The 20,200-nt window shown below is 34.6% G+C and overlaps 1 protein-coding gene across 4 annotated transcripts in view; it reads left to right on the forward strand.

Moving 5' to 3' along the window:
- Window positions 1-18,571, forward strand: part of LOC110447783 — a 39,334-nt gene extending 20,763 nt beyond the window's left edge. For 2 of the 4 annotated variants that reach the window (XM_021493701.1, XM_021493711.1), the window contains one exon: window positions 16,060-18,571. In XM_021493701.1, the coding sequence (XP_021349376.1) occupies window positions 16,141-16,830 (690 nt within the window). In that variant the 5' untranslated portion in view covers window positions 16,060-16,140 and the 3' untranslated portion in view covers window positions 16,831-18,571. Of the gene's footprint in view, window positions 1-8,599; window positions 8,760-14,315; window positions 14,720-16,059 lie in introns of those variants that run through there. The other 2 variants (XM_021493720.1, XM_021493694.1) reach the window with 2 other exon arrangements.
- The last annotated feature ends 1,629 nt before the right edge of the window (window positions 18,572-20,200 follow it).

The following is a 20,200-nucleotide window of genomic DNA, read 5'->3' on the forward strand; positions in this document are numbered from 1 at the left end:
GATCGTTATAGAGAATATTTGGTTAAACTCTCGACCTGACTCTTACCATAAAGATTACCAATTATACGCCTCATTGACCATCATCAACAACGAACCAATCACACGGCATTGTCTCTAACTAACGAATACAAGGTGGTTTTATTTTGCGTGGTGTTTACAAACATTTTACAAAATAATTTTTATGATTATGTGGTCAAGTAAGGGTCAACCTATAGATCAACAATAACACTTGGTCGGCATGGCAACAGTGTTGAGACTATTGATATAACTGCCTGAATGATAAATCATCCGATTAGGCAGTTGGAAAATAATTCAGGTTGCTATTACTAGCTGATATGACAGGTGAGGTCACATTGTTAGGCGATGCCATTTCTTTTCTTGGATACAGGTGTAGGGAAATATAAATAAGTATATATCTGGAACATACGCTCTTTTTAAAAGGTTGTTATTTGCTTTGTTTGTTTTAAATGAAGAAAGACTTGATTAAAATCAAATATATCAGAAGGACTTTCTGAAATACTTTTTCAAAAAAACAATTAAATACCGTCATTTTTAACAGTGTTTGTAAAGATAAGTCTTCTTTAATCAAAAGTAATAATTTTATACTATTAAAGATAAGGTCAACTTAAATCAATGTCTAAATTAAATATGTTGTAATTGAAAAACTTAAAATAAACTGAATAAAAAATAGTCTGGAACACATAGCATAAAGGATATCACAACATATATTTATATTAATATATCCTGAGTAGGGAGGGATCTGACAGGAGGTTTAATAGTTAGAGGCCGTGTGGAAACCTTGAAGAATGTCCGTTTGTCATTAATTCTGAGGTCAATTGGTGTTCACGAACGAATATCTTCATCGTCTTAATCGTTGGCGTGAAAGGTCAATTACGTACGGTACTTCGTACATAATGAATGCAGTACATTGGTAGCAGCTCTGAAATATCCATTATTCTCATGTCATGGACAATGTGTTTTCCCTAACGATCATTAAGTGTCATTGAAGTATTATGAAGTTCATTAAGAATTCTCTGTCATTTATTATTAATTTCATTTCTCGTATTGGCATTAATAATACCGCTGTACCATTCTAATGTTCATTAATATAGGCGTGTCCTAAGTGACAGCATTTATTTGGTAAATTTCAAAACCCTCCTTAGCCACGTCACATTGCTTCATACTCATGACATATATACTGTTGATTTTTATAATCAAAGATGGCGTCGCTGTAGAAAAGGGTACTCATAGCGTTATGCATTAGGTATGGAGATTGGTCTCCCTTGTAGATGTTGATTAATAGATATCTTAATCAGATAGTATATGTGATATAAAAGTACATATTCCTCTGTCTTGTGCATTTGCGTCCTCGCTGGGAGATATTTCATTAACTGTAAGTAGGGATGTTGACTGCTGTAGATGATACCCTAGTATTATGCTGTCACATTCCAGCTGTCTTTCAAACTGCTGTAGAGTGCATATGTTCCTTCACAAGAATAATTATATTATCCTCATTCTCAACGATTTGGCTGCAAACCCAGACGAAGTAGACACTAGAAAACGAAAGTAGTATCAATCAATATCACATAATTCATAGAAAGTCGTTTAAATGCTAAAGCTCTCTGTTCTTACAGTAATACGACAAGATAATACAGAAGAGAAATGGATTTCTCCAAATGCATGCTAGCACGGATCAAATGTGTTTGTATCGATAAAATGTACATTTCTTTAATTACGAGCTGTCTGCCCTACGCTGTAGTTCTCGTTTTTAACTGTTCAATACTTTTCGTGCATAAGAATACTTTATTATTGTTTTATAAACGTAATCGGTGGTGATGTAATCTTTGTATGATATACACCTGTATGATTGTCCCGTGAGTTGTATGTGGCTTTTACTTTCCATGGCGGTGTTCTTAGGTGTATGGCACCAAAGATATAATCACAATTCTTCAGTGTGTGTATTTCGATGTGCTTACAAAACGTTCGTTACTTCTTACATTACCTATGTGGCTTGTGTTAGAATTAAGGTTGTATGCTACTCTACGCATTATACCTGTCATTTGTGTTAGAGTCGAGGTCAAATGCTACATGTACCTTACACAGTATACAATGTACTTTATACAGTATACAATGTACCTTACACAGTATACAATGTACCTTACACAGTATACAAGGTACCTTACACAGTACACAATGTACCTTACATAATATACAATGTATTTTACACAGTGTACAATGTATTTTACACAGTGTACAATGTATTTTACACAGTATACAAGGTACCTTACACAGTACACAATGTACCTTACAAAGTATACAATGTACCCTACCCAGTATACAATGTACGTTACACAGTATACAATTTATTTTACACAGTATACATTGTACCTTACACAGTACACAATGTGCCTTACACAGTATCCTATGTCCCTTACACAGTATACAATGGACCCTACACAGTATACAATCTACCTTACACAGGATACAATGTACCTTAGACAGTATACAATGTACTTTACACAGTATACATTGTACCTTACACAGTACACAATGTACCTTACACGGTATACAATGTACCTTCCACAGTATACAATGTGCCCTACACAGTATACACTGTACCTTACACAGTACACAATGTACCTTACAGAGTATACAATGTACCCTACCCAGTATACAATGTATTTCACACAGTATACAATGTATTTTACACAGTGTACAATGTATTTTACACAGTATACAATGTATTTTACACAGTATACAATGTACCTATAATATATTAAGACGTTGTATCTCAAGGTAAGTATACAACACGGGACATAGAGTTTCACCAGAAAGTCCGGTTTCCTCCTACATTAAAGCCTCATGTTTGGTTCAATCCGGGCTATCAAGAGTGATTTTCATAAGTCGAAAACTTGTTTCATAATTCATGTAAAATACATAAATTAAGGAATGATTTAAAGGTTTTAGCTCGTCATTTATTAACATGTATTTTTGATTTTGTCTTTCCGTTCTTTGATCACTGGTGACTATTAGGTCCGTGTATGGTAACGCTATCGTACACATAATGCTTTTCAATTAAAATATAACTTTGCTTATAAAATACGTTTACACCTAGTAGGTCGATATACAATGATTATTAATAACAAACCATCGATGATGCTAGTGTCAATAAACGATCTGTTACCATCAACTGTGTCTGTTATATTAGAAAATTGAATAATCGACATTTTGTTATTAATTCATGCCAAGTAAATTATATACAAATATCTTATTGAATAGAGCATGTTTATCAATATTTGGTGTCATCTCTCCGCTGACACGGCTAAATTGGTCTACATAATTCACATATGGATATATTGCCTGATGAATTCAAAATAGACCTTATTGTTTGATATAGAATTCCATATTTAGCAGCTGATAGCCCAATGGCGTGATCCGGATGTTAAAAACCGGATAAACAAATCGAAGAAATTCCGGGGCCCATTTTCCTTTCATTGGAAGACAAATATGTTATAACGTTTGACGTTTCCTGCCTTTATTTGTAGTTGCAAGAATCAATGATAAAAAATCAGAGATAATCCTCGGGTATTTACCCACTATACGAGTATTCAATAACACTTTCAACCACTACAATGGTTTTTCCAATTATAGACCGATAGTACGGACTCGCAACTATCTCCACTACCGACTCGCCACTATCACTACATCCGTATTTGACCGAAATAGCACGTACAGCTGATATTTCTCATTGACACTAGATATTAATGGGTATCTTCAAACTTCTCAATTTAAATCTGGATTGTATTTTATTTACTCCTATTTGGTCATATTGAAGTCCAATAAACCTCATAAATGGAAAAGGTATAAACGTGCATAAACCTGCTTTAATGGCTGATGATAAACTTTGATTGTCAGATGGGTTGTTTCCTGGCTTAAAGGTGATATATAAGAATTAAACTGGTCATGTTGATTCAGATATCCATGTACTTCTTAGCCTTTCAATGTAAAGACATATGAGATGAGAAAGTGTGATATCGAAATTGAACGCGGATCCTGAATTAAACAGAAAGTGCAATGGAGTACAGCAAACATGATATACAAACTCGATTACATTAACATATATTACACCAGAAAACAATCATATTTATTCTTCGTTCAGAAATTTACGTTTCTCACTGCATTTGATAAGCATCTAAATGTCGCCATTAATGCACGTTGTACCAATCTGTAGGTCGGGTCTGTTTGTACACAAAATATGTTCTGTTTAGAAATCAAGTCTGGGACTAATAAACAGAACATTATCATATATCTCCACGAAACGTGACACGACTCACTGCATTATGCAAAAGATTAAAAGTAATAAAATACTACATTTCCAATACGAATGTGACTCCGTTTATTGTTGTTTTTTTTAAAATTCATTCTATTTGTATGACGACATCATATATCGATTGGATTAAATAATCTGACATTTTATGGCTTCGAAACATATCAATTACCGTCCAATCGATTGTGTTTTGTGCAATGTTGTCATTCGGTGATATCATATAATCCGCATAATTCATTTTCTTTTCGATCAAATTCCTACCTATGCCACCCGTGTTGGTATACGTTTTTGTCATTTTAATCAAGTTCTTATTTACAAGGACCTCAGGGAAATCTGAGGAACAGCACTCGCATAGTAATTGATATATCAATGTTGTTGCGTTGTTGCACAGAATGTGCACTATCGCTACAAATCTCCCTGACTGTCACGATTCAAGGAACAGTCAAGTGTTGTACTTGCAAAAATGCAGAAAAACCCAAATTGTATCCCCCGGGTTTTTAAAATGTTGATTTATATTCTATGTGTAGTATGCATTACGTACGATCCTATCAATTTAAACCGACGTTTTGTGTTTGTATATAAGCATAATTGTTGGCGGGTTGTACCCAGTGCACTTCCCACATGCTCGATCAGAGAAAATCAATCCTTACCGTTGTGCTGGATATCCGAGGGAGCACAGACTGCATGTTAGTGCCTTAATAGATACACCGACCAAGCTGATTTAAAATGAACCGCGCATATTCAATTCATTCGGAGTAGTTTATAATGTTTTATTTTTTTAGAACTTAGCAGATATACAGATGAGACATAAAGAACGAAACGAATAAATGAACATACTAGTCAACTATGAATAAATGAATGACGGAACAGATAATTAAATAAATAACCGAACGAACAAACGAACGGACGAACGAACGAACGAACAAATGAATGAATGAATGCTCTCGAAAATAGTATTCTTTTATTCTAGGCTTGCAGCAATTATCTTTAAAATAGAAATTGATACAAAAACTTCATTTAACATTACCGATTCATTTCAATATTCATTTTCAATTTGAACAACGAATTACAATCAATTAGGTTAACGTTGAAAATGAATTATACATGCGTTGCGGTAGAAAGTGTTCAGACAAATATACACCCTTTTAGCATGCATATTATGTTGTTTTTTCTCCCCTTCGCCAGTACATCAAATTAGCATAACAATAGAATCCGTCAATGATAAATTGTTTTCCTCGCCGCACTTCTTTGGACATATTCATATTTCAAATCATTGATGCAGTAACTATGGCAACGTGAAATAAAGCACGTGTAACCTGACCAGTAAATTGTTGCGGAATTGGCGAACCACTAAATTCATCATAACCAACGGAAATTAACTGATATAGAACTTGATTCATTATAGAGTTTTATAACCTATGAAATAAATATGGAATAAAGTTGGGGAAATGCGAGTCATAACCCTAAGTGTTAGTGATCCACTCGTGTCTGAGTGTCGTATGAGCTTAATTGGCCGGATCTAGATTTTTATTGTTTGTTATAAAGGGTGTAGCATTACTGCTGTGGCGGGTTGTTTTGGGGCACCACCCACCAGGTGTATGGGACACTCTCGTGAATTATTTACAGCCGGTTAACAATGGGGTTCTATGCACTGGTTATGTAATTTATTCATTCACCACATCCAGGAAGTCAGACAAGAGATAATCTATTAGTTTGCCTTGTGGACAGGAACAAGCCCGTAAGTACCACGCCCATTAGGCTACGAAGTAAGACAGAACTGCAGTATTGAACATGTATCCCTAACCTCATTTAGCTAACGCTGAATTTACATAAATTTGAAATAACCAATGTTCACATAAATTCTAAAATTAAATATATATTATTTTTTAAATGATTTGCGATAAAAAAAAAACCGGAATATTGTGCATGATTATTTTGCATATCTTGAAAAACTTTCCTATTTTATTCGGCTCTGTGCGTCCAATAACTAAATACGATTTGATACCAGTTACTCCTGGTTAAAACACATACGAGTCAACTATATATTTCAACAAAAGATAGTCATTAACTATAAGTGTGTATATTTCATATTAATTAACTAGATTTAAAGGTGTCATTCCAATTTGTAATTAATATCTATTTATTATAAAAAAAAATAGGCACTATGTTAGAGGTAGATATTTAAAATGGAGATTTGATAAGAATATTTCTGTTATCAAAATAATACCTTAGTTCCTAAGTTACTATAATAAAATTGTAATGTTGTTCTGAAAACTGTTGTTATTGATTGATTGTGTTAGATGTTCGTTGTTGATTTCATGTAAGGTGTGGATAATAAATAAACATAAAAACACTAACAGTGCTTCTAGTCATTTTCTCATCTTTTTCAGAGCTTAATTATCATACACTTATAGTAACAATATCGTATGCGTTTCATTATTTACAAACAAACATTGTCATTATAATTCACGTGACTGTCGGAGCTTAATTTAACGTTCTCTCTCTTGCGTTCTTTCGTTAATTTGATAAATTATCCCTAAACATTTCCATGGTTTATTGATAATAAATATTTTTTTCAATTTCATAACGTGACATTCTTCCGTTTCAGTGTAACGGTCTGGTCTCCTGTGACAGAAATGTCTAGTTACATGATTGCTGTTAGGGTTTTAATGAATAGTTATCATAGCTTATTAGCGAGATGCGATATGACAAACAACAATTATTCAAATCAACCAACTACTTTGAAATATATTGCTAAGGGAATACGTGTTCCTTATGAGTAGGTATTTATCAATAACTGGCGTGTTGACATATTTATATTTTATGTCTTTCTGAATTTTTAAAGCGGGATAATTTTAGACTATATGTTATCGACATACTGTATTAAAAAGGACCTTGTTGTGTTTTCACTGTGTTTCCTCGCTCCCTGTTTGTGTTTTCGCTGTGTCTCCTCGCTCCCAGTTGGAGAGGGTATATGTTGGCTTGAACTGAACAGTTATTTCATTTATCAATTAAAAAACATTTATGAAATGAAATATGGAAACAGTTATTTTTCAAACGAACAAATAAATCCCTAAATGCTCCGACCACAAACGTCATACGAGAAAGCAAAGATATTCAGCGAATCTGTTATTTATAATATTTAAACGTAGACCCTATCAAACCTACTTATCTAAATGCTTCGGCAATATAAACCGTTCTAGATTAGCGCGGTGGACGAATTGAATAATAACACAGACTATCAGTTGGATTTTTAAGATGCATTTATATAAAAGATATCTTTTCGATTTCGTTAGAGTTCATTTTTTATTGTAAGTAACATACAAGAGTAAATAAAAAAAAAATGTCCTTTTAATCTACCTGATATATAGATGTGTCGTTACCATTGCCCCAAGGTCTTTTAACATTTCATTGTGTTATAATGAATCTCGAGCTGGTTGGAACGCTGAGTCGTTGAACTCATATGCTAATGGTACTTAAATATAAACAGGAAAAGTCCATAGTCATGATGACCGATTCCCAGGTGTAATTAGTATGTACCATTAAAGTTGACTAGAATTTCCTGGGGTCAATGAAATGCCACACACAGGTAGGTACATATAGGTTGGTATACTGTTGTATATAGTCTGGACTGGTTCACTCGACGGTGACCAGATGTCTCAATGAGTATAGTGATCGTCTATAGTTTGATGGTTCCGGGTTCGAAAACCTGTCTAGCCTGTTGATTTCCCCACTATATGGTGCCTACATATACGAGTCACCGCTTTTTGCATTGCTGCAGATTATGAACTGACCAGTATGATCCAAAGAAAGACATGCTAGCTTTCTATTGCATGATATCAAGGTGTTTTCTTTGCCCATCAAGGATGAAACATCAACCCCATATCTGTTGTTGGTTAGCTGGACTCGTTCTGTAGTGAGCGGTCTCGTATTAAGTTGTATGTAAGTCTTTCGGAATGTGATGACTATAAAGGACCAATAAAGTAAATATCAACACCTATCCGACTATCATCTTACCACTTTCTTATGCTATTAAGCATTTGATATTAACCTACTCAAACAATAACAGCAACAGCAAGAGAATACACCAATGTAAACAAATGTTTCAATACATGAAAAAATTATTTACAAAATTAACGATTGAGGACAGGGCGACTGTAATTGTACTCGAGTCAAATGGTTGACCTATTGTCGTTCGGAGGGAATGATTTTTAATCTAGCTGTCTCTCAGGTACATTGTATAAGATCACGAATATGCGCCAGGTACATACCTGTGGCATAGGTAACAATGGAATAAGAAAGGGGAAGAGGACATAAGATAAGATTGTCACTCGTGTGGAGTGTTTGTTTAACAAACCTAAGGGGATTACGGTACGTACTGGACGGACGCTGTTATACTTTATGGTCACCACGTGAGAATGCAGTCATCCCGGTATGTACATTATAAACACTTTATAACATAGACCGCATGACACAGGTTTTTAAATTGGTTTCTAACAAACAAACAAATTTAGCAGAGAAGACAAAATGATTAACTTAAACTTATTCCAATGATAGTTCAGCATTCATAATATATCTACTCCGAGCATTCTTTATAAATGTTTCATTTTGCTTTTATGTATATCAAAGGTGTTTTTATGAACCAAGGCTTCTTGCAGAAAAAGTTTTTAGGTAACGTTGCTTCATCATTAAGAATATTTTTATGTCAATTTGCCATTCTAATAATAAAATTATGTGTATTCTTGTGATAACTGTAATGATTAACTAGCTGAGTATGTTACAAAATAGTAATCAATTCAATCATGATGTTTCATGGAACTGAAATAAAACCTCGGTTACACAATGACATTGTTTTAATCTCTTAACCTTAACTATGTTATTCAAATGGCATTCAATTTTCCTTGCCAATGTTTACAAATCAAATGTTAGTATTACATCGTTTCCATTTGTAAACATGACAAAGATGTCTTATGTCAGTGTTATTTTGATAGTGTAACATATGAAGTCCTTTTTGTTTGAGTAACGTATTGTTTAATTACATATAAATTACTACGCCAGATCCTCACGTGAATAACATAGAATTAGGCACACGTTCATACCATCGTTTCACCTTATTTTATGACTTGTTATTTTCGTGTTATTAGATAGAGTATAGACATTTGAACATTTACATGCACGTTTAATGCGTTCCTCGTGAAACCTGCTTTAAAGTGTGATCTATTGAACTTACATGATAAAGGAACATATCGTACAGAGGTTACTATGGTGGTGGGTTTTTCTTGTTTGTATTTGTCGATATGAACACAGTGTGATATTGACGTTGTGGTGAATTTTGTTCATTCTTGTCGACGCTATGGATGATTTTGTTCTTGTGTGTTGATCATATAGTATGTGTTGACGTTGGGTGTATTTTGTCCTTGTGTGTTGACGTTGGGTGTTGCTGTGGGATGTTTTGTCTTTGTGACGCTCTATATTTTTGTGTATTCTTCTATACTTTTTTTACAACGTGGGCCTACATGATGAAACAACCAACAGTTGTATCACGTTCGTACATATGCTTTGTTCTACTTACATATTGGTATCCGAGATCAAACGCTCACAATAACGAGTCATCTATGAATATCCGGTATCTGGAGTCCTTTTATTCCCATAGGTTACCGTAATTATTTACTATTCCAAAACAAACAATAACACGTCTATTTATAGCGAATATCTGATTACTTCATGTTACCAAGGGGAATTTTAAATGCCAAAACAATCTACGTATCACTCATATCAGATATAAACTGCAGCTCAGGAATACAACCAATGAATTAATCTTACTATATAAATACAATTGTTTTTGAGATAGATATTTGATCGGCACCATCTTGATTACAGATTTATGCCCAGCATGATAAAGATAAAGGCTATATTATTGTCAGTAAATCTTTGCCCTTAATAAATTTAACATATCTTTGGAATAGAATATATACAGCCCAGAACATATATGTAAAACATAAAAAGTAAAATTGATGGTACCACGCACCATCAGTACGAGGTTGAAAGTATAATGGAGGGCGGAGAGATCTGTGATCCGGCTAGATGTGCCCACACACATCAATCCATTTATTTACAATCTGATTTCGGCCAACTTAATTGGTCGTGTGAGCTGTGTGGTTGGTATTCTTAGTATATCCGGTATCAAGAATATATCTTTCAGTCAAAGTTTAATTTATTATTTTTCCTATTTTTTCTTCTCCTTTATAAATTCTTCTCGCTTATACGTTGTAAATAATGACATCGAAACGGCGGAAATTGAAATTGTATACTGTTGAAATATCTATGAATAGGTCTCAAACATAATCTTTTTTCAATAATTAATGTAGGCATTCAATCTTTTTACTCTTGTGTTCGCGTCCGTTTAGAGATATTGGGTATATTGTCATAACAGTCAATCTATGACACGTGTAAAAATAAATCCTTTTGTTATATATTTGCCGACATTATTCCTATCTATTCCTATTTCTTTTCAATTAACTTTACCAGCAAGTAGGGCAAAACATGACAATGTGCATAAGCCTTGTGATGCAAAATAGATGAAAATAGATACCACAGCGTCAACTCACAAAGATACAAAATACCACAGCGTCAACACACAAGGACAAAATATACCACAGCGCCAACACACAAGGACAAAATATACCACAGCGTCAACACACAAGGACACAATATACAACAGCGTCATCACACAAGGACACAATATACCACAGCGTCAACACACAAGGACAAAATATACAACAGCGTCAACACACAAGGACAAAATATACCACAGCGTCAACACACAAGGACAAAATATACAACAGCGTCAACACACAAGGACAAAATATACCACAGCGCCAACACACAAGGACAAAATATACCACAGCGTCAACACACAAGGACACAATATACAACAGTGTCATCACACAAGGACAGAATATACCACAGCGCCAACACACAAGGACAAAATATACCACAGCGTCAACACACAAGGACACAATATACAACAGCATCAATATACAAGGACACACTTTACCACAGCGTCAACACACACAGATACCATATAACACAGCGTCTACACACAAGGAAAAAAAATAATAAAAAGTTAATAAAAAGCAAAAATATAATACTATACACTAGAACAACAAGGAACAAAATGTGTTTATACCATAAAAAAACAGGCAAGTATTCGTGTAATGATAACAGCGATATGCACATGTGTGTATTTGTATTGTGCGCTTGTTTGACCCTCGCTTGTTACACGTGACGTGATGGTATACACCAGAATTCCATTCAAAACATAACTGTTGGTCACTCATACGGTATTCAATGTATTGTAACTTGTTATAATATGAAATAATTTATTAAAACATGTCAAAGAATATTTGTTAACGTTTCAATAGTTTCATTCTCGTGTTTAAACAGAAATGTTAAATATTAATATGTTTTACTTTGAAAAGCAAATGGCAGTATCGCTTACTGTTTGTGCATTCATTTAGTTCCTAGCATTGTCACAGTTTGAAGCGTTTCTATATTGCTAGACCGCACTGTGATAATACCTCCGGGAGCATACCACGAGTAATAATTTTCGAATTAATTTGTAGATAGTGGAACTGATGACCATCAAACCATAGAAATCTATAGCGATATCCACCTCAGAGTCCTATTTCAGTATTGATTCTATCAATTATACAGAATGTCATTGTAATGGCAAAGATAATCAGTCATCCTCCTGTTTTAAATATAAAAAATACCAGCTTACAAAAAAAGTCAATTAGTAAAATAGCTATGTTGATATTGTCTAAATAGTTTTGTGATTGTGACATATTCTTTAAAAACTTAAATCTATCCCTGTTAATCTAAAGTGACTGCGGTGTTGAAATGAATAAAGGGTATTATATATTCTGGAATACATGAGACATTGATAGTTATCATTTTTATATTTAGTATCAGGGATGAATCTTAACTAGACGAAATGTTCACATGGTGGTGTTAATTTACTTTACTTCAGAGTTCCAGTTGTTGTGTTAAGAACGAATTTCTTTATTTCATGTTTACTTATGTATCAACCTTTTTAATATTTCTTAGGTGAGAAAAGACGTGTTTTTGAAAATACATAAATGTGACGATGCAGACAATCCAAACGAAAACTAACCATGGCATAATGTTATAAGTGTCTTTTGGCTTTTCAGTGTGTTCTTATAGGTCCGTGTGTACTGACGCGAGAGTATCCTTTTTCTGATTATTTTACTTTAAACACTGTGGGTAGAACTCTGGTTTTATGTAAGACACAATGAACACGCTGTGGTTGTATCACTGACATAAAGGTCAAGGTCATTGTAGTATCAACAGCTTGATCAAACATTTGGGGTGTGCCTGAAATATATAATTGATATGGGCCAATGACAACATCTTCTGTGCCAAAGATTTCACATTGTAGGTGTATTATGAAAAGCCAGAGACGAAACAGGGCAGATTATATCAGAATCAACGTAATCAACATGACACAAGAGGGCCTGTTTCAAGAAAGTGTCATGAAAGAGGCTTTGTGCGAAATTTATTATATTGAGAGCTATGATCGATGATAATGACGAGTGCCACTTCCGGTGATGGGGGTCAAGTCATGTCATCTTACATTGAGATTTGCATTAATTTATACAAATTAAATGTAAACATTGTTTGTTGGTATTATCCATTCACAGTACATAACATATAAAGCCTTATTTACCTTTATTTATCATTACGATCTTATGTTCTGCGAGATTTTAGATGTTTTATTTGGAATGAGATTTGTCAGTTTGGTATGAATAATTTATGATTTAATTTGAACACAAAGAGCAATTGAAACATTATTCGATTATTGTTTTTGCTTAGAACAAACTTGACATATTTTGATTTTTTATGTTTTTTTAATGAATTCCGTCTACACTATTAGACCATAAAGGGACAAACGACAGACAGCAGATAAATAAATTACATGCCAGGAAAGATGTCTCATCTTATCATGCTGCGGGATCCGTCAGGCCAATAGTCTTCTCACAAAGCAGCAGAAGTACGGTGTTTCCGACTTTCAAAACTCTGTGAAATACTTGACCTTGACCTTAACCTTCGTTCAACCTCCGTACAGGGTACATGTTATAAGGTTCGACTTAGGACGACATTTGGGGATTCTAATTCCCATGAAGTCGTCACTGCTGCCGGTTTTTTCCTTTTAGTAAAAAGAAAAGGCGTCATACGATATGATTCGATATCAAACAATCTCGTCGGCGTATAATCTGAAGTCGATTTGGGTCTCATTTTATTGCTTTTTAAATGTTTGATACACAGTTTATTCAATTCAATACATGAAAGTTCACCTTTTTTTATCGGAACTAGCCAAGGTTAGCACGATACTTGTGGAGTCACTGTCTTTATTCAACGTGCCGAATATCATTCATGAGGCCACCTCCAGGAAAGGTTTTTTTTATTCATACAAGGCATAGATGACCCGAATATCAGTTGATCTTGATAGCAAAACCATGAAGTGGGGGGCATTGATATTACTTCTCTCAAATAGATCTCCTAATAAGCACTTATTTTGAAGAGTGTTAGTTATCTGTTGGTCTGTATCCAAACCCGCCATGACAAGGCGTCTATTAGGGCATTATAAAAGCTACACAGTGATTTAATTATATTGGTAAAAGACACGAGAGGCGAGCTGACTCACACGGTCCTTTGTTTAGAGGCCAGTACAGATCATTAACACGCGAGGCTTTAGACATTTGCTAGGGCGTCTCATTTGTCTATATATAATACATGTTTATGTATGTAGCCAATATACAGTATATACATTAATATTCAATGGCTGTATAGCTATATATAAATACCCTAACCATTGTGTCTACAGTTACGTAGGCATCGGTTAATTCTCGATCTGAAGATAAAGCAATCGGGTGGAGTCGTACTGTGGGTCTCTACACCCTCAGAACTTGCTGTACATTGACGCATCAAAGACGTAAAATACAGCAGAGCGTTCTTGCCTCCAGCATACAACCTTATATATATATATATATATATATATAAATACAGAAGAAACAGCACTTGTTCATGTGAAAAACACCAATTCGGTTCAATAACTGTACTATAGGATTTAAGCATAGCTGACGAATATTGATGAGAAAGGATTTGTGTGTTTGCCATTCACTCTTAAGGTCAACCGACTATCACTGGGGTTTAGAATACACACAAAAGCGATAGCTTGTCGTACTGAAACATTGTGGACATTTGGCTATAATATGGATACAGCGATACGGGCCTAGGGACGGATAAGGCACCTTGTATAGATATTATATTGCAATTCGTGTGACTGGGAAATTCAATATGGTTTATCAGGTAATTTTCTACCTTTTATTGAGTTTTATATGATTTCCTTGTTAGAAATTTACTGCATGTAATTGGTTTGTAAAGTGAAAAAGGTGGAATTAGATTGACGCTGTGAGGAGAAATAGTAAGAGACTGTATGATATAGAAAACTGGAATATTGGTAGAAGCCTATTCTTGCCATTGATGTTAATGTATAATGATTTCGCTCTCGCTTTTTGAGTCATGTGCTGGGATCAATTGGCTGCGTTTTTCATGTAAATATTAGACGTAGCAATGCCAATTTAGTGATATTTGGAATTTACTGGAGGCTATGTAAGGTATTGTATTCGAAAATAATTTGATACATTTTTTTTATTTTTGCTAAAACTACATAAAATGTGTACTTTGTGACTTTGCTTGGGTATTTCGTTTTCTGACATTCTGAGCGATTCTTATTACGTAAATGTGGAACTGCACACCAGCGTAATTGACGATGTAAAATCCTAAGTTTTGTAATTCACATCGTGATGTATAATGCTAGTGTGCTTCATATCTGATCTTCATTTTCTATTTCATATCTAATCACGGTGACTAAGATTATGGTTAACCCATGTCATCATGATTCATGTTTCAATAATAATGCCTCATTAATGCCAAAGAAAATAATAATACTTTATTTATTCATATAAAGACGGAGCGAAGATGAGTTGGCCCAGAAATCAATACAGATTATTCCTATGTGATATCTTTACTTGGCAATTCGAGGAGAAAACATATCTTGTTTGTTTCTCGGTTACAAACAAACAAACAAATAAACAAACATTTTTTATGAGCTTAACTTGTATATTAGATTCATTATAAAGGCTTAAGCCAGACACCAGATGCGCGCGATCCTTGATACAGATTAACTTTAATTATTTAAATGACGAAAGTAAGTCAATATAAGGTAGATGTGATAAAGCCCAAGTGTCAAATATCACCCGGCGGAGTAATACCAGCTAGGTCTAGGTATAATGGATTCGATTGAAACAATCATAATGATGCAATTTTTAATATAATTAGAAGTCATTAATTTGATGATTTGATAGATATGTTTGTTTATGTTTTATGGGAGACCGTGAGTTGTGATACATTTCTATAAATGGAAATATTTCAAAGGTTATCTACCAAGGACGACATCGAAGGGTTTTTTCTGGTACTTAGTGTCATGATTCGCTACAATTTTATGTATTATGTATTTTTAAAACTTTTATATGAAAAGACGCTTTTCGATGATTTTTTCATATCTTGTTTCAATCGTGAAATATTAGAATTTTGGCTGACATTTTATCCCATAAAGTGTTGTAATGTATGTGTATGTGTATTTCTAGGTGCTGAGTAGCGCAGGTGAGGACTGCGGTGGGGTGGAAGAGCTCCAGCTCCTTAGTCCACGACGAAGAGCCAATCAGTTGATGGAACGTGTGAATGGTGACAATATGAGACCACCACAGCAGTCCCTGTCACCGAGATTGGACCACCAGACACAGAGTCACAGCCGCAAAATGGCGCTGAAACGCCCTGACCCCGGCACGGAGGAGTTCATGAGATTCATACGCGAATATCAGTACGAAAAACAACCAACAAACATTCGTCTACAGAAAAGGGCACCCCTTCCGGGCATTGGTGAAAGTATGCGCACAGGTGTGTCCTCAACCTTCGACAGAGCTTATGTCAATTCTCCGTATGACGATACTGTAGTGGACAATGAAGTGGCTTTTCTTAACAATAAGCCGGACCCACGTCAGGACCCGATGCTACAGGAAGTACTTACCTTAGCAAGGGAGAGAACTAAGGACCATATTATTCTCAGTTCGTGGAACGGTCACATGCCCAATGGGGGCCATCTCGGTTCTGAAAGCAACAGAAATAATGCTTTAACAAGGCAATCCAAAGACTTCGGCAGCAAATCTAATAAAGTACCAAAGACATTAAACGGAATTAGGCCCAACATGAAAAAAGTTTCTAAACAGTTACCTCCCATTCCGCGCGAGGATATTCCAGAACGGCCTTCCGCCCCATCACCATCTCTCACTCCGCCATATCCGAATAGTTCGGATGATAGTTTTGTAAATGAGGAGCCTGTGGAGTATCTCGACTTGTGAAAATGTGTTCTAGATGTTTCGATGGTCACTAAAAACTTAGTTTAAGTACTGCCAAAGGAATATATAAATTCATGACATTGAATAAACGAGACAAGTATTTGATATATTTCATATCAAGTTCTATTTGCGCCCGGAGCATACCCAACATTTAGTCATGACAAAAAGACATGAATGTTGTGTATACGAACATATCTTTAAACAGATGCACGTGAGAATGTGTATGTGTGAGATATAAAAAAAAACTAGGCACATGCAAGAACCATTCTGGGAAGAGACTAAATCTCACCGAAGTCGAGATGAAATGAACTGGTCTGACGAAAGCATATGTCATTGACTTCGTTAAACATTATAAGGACAAAATCTGTTAAAATCGAACAATTGTGTAATCCAGACCTAAAACGGATTTAAAGGCTACAGTACTATATTGTGATATAACCTTTGCTAATCAGAGGCTGTTAAGATTTAGACAGGTTTTGTTGTATACAACTGTTACATTGCGGTTTGTAGGAATACAGAAATGCCTACTTCATACGTGTGCATTGAAATGGTGTCATGACAGAAGGCCTACGCAATAACAGGTTAATAAGAAACTGCTTTGGTTCCATTCCAAATTAAACTCCAGTGTCATGATTAGCTTCGTGAATAACATTTAATGATTGTTCAATGTAATTAGCTGCCAATAGATTAAAGTGCCATATTGCTGTCTGCGGCAGGTGACTATTGTCCACACTGCGTCCCTGTTCCTGCCCTCTCTCCAAGTCCTTATCAAACTACCGAGCGAAGCCCAAAAACGGGTGAGAAATCATTTTAAAACATATCTCTGTTTAGTTGTTTACATTTTGAGAACACGTTGTCGTCCTTGCAAGGTTGAACATGCAATGTAAGCGCGAGAATGGTATCGATGAATTTGTCATGTCTCACTGTCCCGTAACGTTTTATTTTAGATCTGCATCAAACAGTCGATACCAATATCCTTACTCAGCTTAGAGAACTTGTTGTGATTGTAATAACATGCACGGTTTCATTTTAATAGCTTAAATTCGTCGATAATCAAAAAAAACTTTTCTCAATTATATATTTTCGAAAGAAATTGAAGTATCTGGCTTTTTAATTAAAACGATGTATATTGCTCGAATGAGGATATTTAAATAATTTACGTTGATATGTTGGTATATGTTCGTTCATGATTTGTGATATATGACACGGGTTTTTTTATAACTGAAACCCAAAGATATAAGTGTGTTCAAATTTGGCTGTAAATCTTGTCTAGCTGTTCCAGGTCCGATCTTGTTTAGAGGTTTATGAACGTGTTTATGTGTGTCAGGTGTCAATACACCTGTACGTACTGCCATGTCCCTGTAGTAAGCGCGCTACTGGAGTAGAAATGTTACATAAACCATTGATCATTTTGTCATGATGTTATCAATCTATAATAAAACCTTTGTTATACTGCCACCGTTTGCCCAGCAAAGTTTTGATATAAAGGGGTTTGACTATATGAAGAAGAAACATTCAGAAAAAAATGTAAGGGAAGGGGGTTGATTACATTGACGGTTAATCAAGTGGCAAATGAAATGAATGGCATTATATAGAGGTTTTATTGTAGAGTGTATCCTTATCTTGCCTTCACATGTGTTACTGCAGTTATGATTGAATTTTCTCAGGGAAGTTGAAAGTTCTTCGCATTTGTGTCATGTCATCTTTTTCTACAGACTTCGATAATAAAGAAATATTTATCTAGTACCTGTTTTCTTGTTTTCTATGTCGGTTGATACACTTAGTTCTTCCAGTACCTAAGAACATAATCGACATTGTGTACAAAACCGCCTATGGAAAAGGAGGAATTCATCACAGAATCTATGTAATTTTGCTAGAAAGATAACATGATCTAGTTGTATACATCTTTATTTCATTATGGATGCGTTGAATCAAATTATTGTGGTGGTTTTTCAAATTAATTTTTATAAAAAATAAATTGAGATGCATAAACATATTTGTGTATGTTATCTGAACATAATTATTTTGAATCCAAGGACATGATTATTTTGACCCCATTAATAACTTAAAAATATTAGTGAATAAAATATACCGAGTTACCGTTAACTCAGTGTATCGTTAACGTAATGAAGATTGCAACGCCATTAGTGTCTGTATGTATATTACAGGTGAGTTTAGTGGAGTCTTTCGATAACAAGTTATGGACATAACTGAATAGGATAAAGATCTGAATTCATTTTCCAAAATCTTTGATAAAGAATTTCTTAAAACTTGAATACTTTCTTGAAGCAGAATCAGAACATTGATATTCGTAGTTATTCAATAGTTATGCCAGCAGTAGTCAGTTTCTTTATCCCGAATCCTGACGAATCAGTTATTGACTAAGAGAATTGTTATAATTTGGATATTTGCGCAGATAACAAAACTATACCAAATATGTGAATTTGAAGTGATAATCTCAACAATACAGAAAGCGTTGTACCCCAGCGTCAATATCAGAATTTAAAGATGATACGAAAAAACATCAACAGGAATGGAGGAACAGCAAAACCAAAACAAAACATTTAATGGCAAACCAAGGTGCCTCGGGAGGTTCCTTCCTCCACGCGTGGCACCCATTATGACGTATTCGGATAAATTCAGAAATATATAGGTTGGTCACCTAATATAAGAAACATAGATAAAGTGACACGGTATTGAACTATTACAGACGCTGAAAGCTGTAAATCTGACCATGATAACCGGACCCTTTTTTCAGCGTAAATTGACATGTTGATACCTTAGCACGCTCTGCGCTAATTGATTAACTGTGATAGGTAAACTCACCATTCACGGGAGGACAATTTGATGTTACAGAGCAATGGAACTTCTTTTATTAAAAAGTTTATTTGTTTTACAACTAATACACCAAGCGTCTCTGCGGCCATGTGTTTTATTTTACTTTGTCTAATATTATAAGATTTCATTTCAACATTTCAATACATGTCTTTATTGGTGTGACCTTCTTTTAAAATGTACTTTTCAAATATCTATTTTGATAAATAAGTATTATACGATTTGTATTGATAATCAGTAGCGTTGAAAACAAATTACTATGTAACATCATACCTCACGTAGGGGAATTTACATTCGGTCGAAAATAAGAAACAGATACATTGTTTCATTTAAGCGAATATCAAAGTTAATTACGTTTGAACGATAGTAAAAAAAAATGTAGCAACCTATCTCTGTATGCATTATATAAATATTGTTACTGTCACATACAGTATAAAGCCAACTTCGTTGTTACGAATGCGGAAGTCTCGGACATCTAGTGTATCGTGAATTGTCTTGGTCTGAGTTCGAGATAATAAGGTACAACTGATATTGATTG

The sequence above is a fragment of the Mizuhopecten yessoensis genome, unplaced genomic scaffold (assembly GCF_002113885.1).
Source record: "Mizuhopecten yessoensis strain PY_sf001 unplaced genomic scaffold, ASM211388v2 scaffold401, whole genome shotgun sequence".
Lineage (NCBI taxonomy): Eukaryota > Metazoa > Mollusca > Bivalvia > Pectinida > Pectinidae > Mizuhopecten > Mizuhopecten yessoensis.